The sequence below is a fragment of the Mercenaria mercenaria genome, chromosome 4 (assembly GCF_021730395.1).
Source record: "Mercenaria mercenaria strain notata chromosome 4, MADL_Memer_1, whole genome shotgun sequence".
Taxonomy (NCBI): Eukaryota; Metazoa; Mollusca; class Bivalvia; order Venerida; family Veneridae; genus Mercenaria; species Mercenaria mercenaria.
Window position 1 is genome coordinate 67,508,922 of NC_069364.1, and position 5,032 is coordinate 67,513,953.

At 34.8% G+C, this 5,032-nt stretch overlaps 2 protein-coding genes across 2 annotated transcripts; one reads left to right on the top strand and one right to left on the bottom strand.

The window, feature by feature from the left end:
- Window positions 1-1,643: 1,643 nt before the first annotated feature.
- Window positions 1,644-2,864, bottom strand: LOC128556653 (uncharacterized). Its single transcript, XM_053542254.1, has one exon. It carries the CDS (start codon window positions 2,862-2,864, stop codon window positions 1,644-1,646), a length of 1,221 nt encoding a protein of 406 aa, XP_053398229.1.
- Window positions 2,865-2,915: 51 nt separating this feature from the next.
- On the top strand, window positions 2,916-4,166 carry LOC128556654 (uncharacterized). The gene has a single exon (XM_053542255.1). It carries the CDS (start codon window positions 2,916-2,918, stop codon window positions 4,164-4,166), a length of 1,251 nt encoding a protein of 416 aa, XP_053398230.1.
- The last annotated feature ends 866 nt before the right edge of the window (window positions 4,167-5,032 follow it).

The window sequence follows — 5,032 nt, forward strand, 5'->3', positions numbered from 1 at the left end:
AGAGATAGTTTGCATTAAGGGATATAATTATATTCAGAAGAGTTGACTTTCCCATACGTGAGATCCGCTAGGATACAAGTTCGCATTATAAATTATTATATAGTAGAGAGAATTTATACGAACTAAATCACCACCACAATATACCAGACCAATTACGGCAAAGCGCCTAGCAGTACAAACGAACACGCACACTGCCACAGCAAGTCCACTAACCCGATAAGATTAGTTTCGATGCTGCTTTATATACGAGCCCGAATTGTACTACACATTCGTACTGGTTCAACATTTGCATATATATACTCAAATCTCGGTTTTCATGTCTCACAAATCAGTAGTGACAATTTAGTCTTTTTAACTGATTGGGACCAGAGAAGCTATATTTTCTCTCCCTGAAAGTTAACTGGATCTCAAGGATACATATAGTGGTCACGAATTAAGAAATAGTTTTTTGCTTTTTTCTTAGTTATATTTCGTGGCCACGAATTAGCAAAAATTGTTGTTTTTTTTTGTTCTTTTTTTCTTAGTTATACTTCGTGGCCATGAATTAAAAAATCGTTTTGTTTTTTTCTTATTTATATTTCGTAGCCACGAATTAAGAAATTGTCTTTGCCTTTTTCTTAGTTATATCTCGTGGCCGTGAGATAACAATTTTCGTTTTTCGTTTTTTCTTAGTAATATCTTGTGGCCACGAGATATACTAAAATTAAAAAAAAAATGATGTCCCCTCCATGCTTCTGTAGTTATAATATAAACGAAACAAAAGAAAAACCGGTGGCAGTCGTATGTTTTTACTGACGATCTGAGTTCACAAAAAGGGCCTTAATATATATTGATAAGATGTCGAGCGCTCGAGATAAGATGTAGTGCGCACGAGATAATTAAATCTTAAAAACAAAATAAATGCATGTCCTAAACATACCACCGTATTTTATGATGCTCTCTGTGATAATTATGCAGATATTACACATTCCCCACTTAGATCGTTTCTCAGTTAATACACGTCATTAAAGCGGAAACCGTTGTTCAAAAATATATTGAAACTTTCTATTTTTGCAATATGTCTGTAAATCTTCCGAAGGGAAGTATAGTACAAATCTGTGTTGAAATTTTACTCTTTATTTCGAATTTTCGGACACTTGTCCTTTTTCAAGAATATGGAAATATTTTTCTGACTAAGTAATATCCATGTAACATTTATATCACAGGAAATGAATAATGTTGACGTCCTGTCACTAAGACAACGTCACGTCATATCCTGTGTAAGACGTGACGTCGTTTCCCGCAAAAAGGGCAAGGTGTCAACATCATACATAACCAGAGAGCAAAACACAATACTATATGCAGCAAGATATACAAAATAATAATAATAATAAATAAATAAATAATAATAATAATAAAAAAAAAATATATATATATATATATATATAATAAATAAAAACAGCAAGATAACTGTCCAATTCATTTTAAACCCCTAAAAGTTAAAATATACAGGATGTCTATACGCAGTCAGTTTGAAAACTCTAGAAATGCATGCATTGTCATTTAAGTGAAAGGACCCTCCATAGTTTTTAGAATTACACAAGTTAAGTTAAAGAATCCAAGGGTCACTACTGATGACTATTAACGACTTTACTGAATGCATTTTAAATATTAAGTTTTACGTTACATCCCTGGGGTGTCTTCGTGCCTAGCCTCTTTATCCATTCCTCTTCTACCATCTGTCTGTAAATGCGTCCTTCGTTAAACACCTTTTGAAGTACTGCAACCTTTACATCTTCTGCTGTATGACCCTCGAAATGCCTCATAATTGGTTTATCTGCTTGTTGACGGACATCTCTAAGATGTTCTTCTGTGCGTTCTTTCAGGGATCTTTCTGTCTCTCCTACATAAACTGTCATGTCACACCGTGAGCAGACCAGAGCATATATTAAGTTTCTGTCAGTACATTTTGGAACTGAGGCTGTATTGTAGCTGCTGTTTTTGTCAGTGGACCAGACTTCTCCCATGTGGAGAGACAAACATATTCTACATTTACATAGGTTAACTGACTGCTTTAAAGCCTTGTTTGTTTTCCCGTGCACTAGGATGTCACATATATTTTTGTCTCTTCTGTAGGCAATAATGGGTGGAGATTGGAACACTTCCATCATCTTCTCAGATCTATATAAAATGTTCATATGTTTCCTAACAATTGAGTGGATATTAGGGAGCTGCTTGGTATATGTTAATACTAGTGGTACACGTTTGTCTTTTCCTTTTTTAGTCTGCTTTTGTAATAGGTCTTCTCTGTCTAAAGTATCTACTTTTGTCAGTTGCCGTTCTACTTCTTTACCACTATATCCTCTTCTGCGAAGTTGTTGTTTAAGTTCAGTTCTGTGTTTCTGGTAATCTTGCTCTTTTTCACAGATTCTCTTAAGCCTAAGACCTAAGCCATACGCCAACCCTGATTTTGTATTTGGTGGGTGATTGGAGCTTTTGTGCAAATATAATTGTTTATCAGTGGGCTTCTTATACAGGCTGGTGTAAACTTTTCCATTCTCAAGTATTACCCATGTATCTAGAAATTCTATTTTAGCTGGGCTATATCTCAGTTCAACTTGAATATCTTTGTGTATACTATTTGCATGCCTCGCAAAATTTCTCAGACTTTCCTCTCCGCCAGTCCATAAACCAAATCCATCGTCTATAAATCTCTTGTAGAAAAGGGGTTGCTGGTGAAAGTTCATAAGTTTCTCATCCCAGATTCTCATGTATGAACATGCAAAATTTTTTCCTAACTTGGATCCAATAGCAATACCTTTTTTCTGTATATAGTGTTTACCACCAAGGTTGAAATTATTGTTGTTGAGGACGACTTCTATCATTTTTACCACATTATTGATGCATGTAGGATAGGTCTCAACAAAAGATCAAACATGCTTGTCCCAACTGAAGATGTGGTAAAAATGATAGAAGTCGTCCTCAACAACAATAATTTCAACCTTGGTGGTAAACACTATATACAGAAAAAAGGTATTGCTATTGGATCCAAGTTAGGAAAAAATTTTGCATGTTCATACATGAGAATCTGGGATGAGAAACTTATGAACTTTCACCAGCAACCCCTTTTCTACAAGAGATTTATAGACGATGGATTTGGTTTATGGACTGGCGGAGAGGAAAGTCTGAGAAATTTTGCGAGGCATGCAAATAGTATACACAAAGATATTCAAGTTGAACTGAGATATAGCCCAGCTAAAATAGAATTTCTAGATACATGGGTAATACTTGAGAATGGAAAAGTTTACACCAGCCTGTATAAGAAGCCCACTGATAAACAATTATATTTGCACAAAAGCTCCAATCACCCACCAAATACAAAATCAGGGTTGGCGTATGGCTTAGGTCTTAGGCTTAAGAGAATCTGTGAAAAAGAGCAAGATTACCAGAAACACAGAACTGAACTTAAACAACAACTTCGCAGAAGAGGATATAGTGGTAAAGAAGTAGAACGGCAACTGACAAAAGTAGATACTTTAGACAGAGAAGACCTATTACAAAAGCAGACTAAAAAAGGAAAAGACAAACGTGTACCACTAGTATTAACATATACCAAGCAGCTCCCTAATATCCACTCAATTGTTAGGAAACATATGAACATTTTATATAGATCTGAGAAGATGATGGAAGTGTTCCAATCTCCACCCATTATTGCCTACAGAAGAGACAAAAATATATGTGACATCCTAGTGCACGGGAAAACAAACAAGGCTTTAAAGCAGTCAGTTAACCTATGTAAATGTAGAATATGTTTGTCTCTCCACATGGGAGAAGTCTGGTCCACTGACAAAAACAGCAGCTACAATACAGCCTCAGTTCCAAAATGTACTGACAGAAACTTAATATATGCTCTGGTCTGCTCACGGTGTGACATGACAGTTTATGTAGGAGAGACAGAAAGATCCCTGAAAGAACGCACAGAAGAACATCTTAGAGATGTCCGTCAACAAGCAGATAAACCAATTATGAGGCATTTCGAGGGTCATACAGCAGAAGATGTAAAGGTTGCAGTACTTCAAAAGGTGTTTAACGAAGGACGCATTTACAGACAGATGGTAGAAGAGGAATGGATAAAGAGGCTAGGCACGAAGACACCCCAGGGATGTAACGTAAAACTTAATATTTAAAATGCATTCAGTAAAGTCGTTAATAGTCATCAGTAGTGACCCTTGGATTCTTTAACTTAACTTGTGTAATTCTAAAAACTATGGAGGGTCCTTTCACTTAAATGACAATGCATGCATTTCTAGAGTTTTCAAACTGACTGCGTATAGACATCCTGTATATTTTAACTTTTAGGGGTTTAAAATGAATTGGACAGTTATCTTGCTGTTTTTATTTATTATATATATATATATATATTTTTTTTTTTATTATTATTATTTATTTATTTATTATTATTATTATTTTGTATATCTTGCTGCATATAGTATTGTGTTTTGCTCTCTGGTTATGTATGATGTTGACACCTTGCCCTTTTTGCGGGAAACGACGTCACGTCTTACACAGGATATGACGTGACGTTGTCTTAGTGACAGGACGTCAACATTATTCATTTCCTGTGATATAAATGTTACATGGATATTACTTAGTCAGAAAAATATTTCCATATTCTTGAAAAAGGACAAGTGTCCGAAAATTCGAAATAAAGAGTAAAATTTCAACACAGATTTCTATTTTTGCCCTGCGTACATGCAGTTTCTCTTGTATTCCAAATACATGTATCCAAATAATTTTAAAACGTGTACGTAATCGTTTATTGCAGATTCAACTTAGTTGAGATGTAACGTTGAAAACCGTTATGTGGTTAGATATACTGAAATGTAAAATTCAAAAACAGCTTAACACATTTTCTGTTTAGTAAATGTTTCAAGTTCATTCGGTAGACGTTTCCGAAAAATGAAAAATGAACACGTTAATGAACTTTAATCATCATAACCAATGTAACAAAATATTGTCCTCCAAGACAGACTATATCAACTTAACAAACATT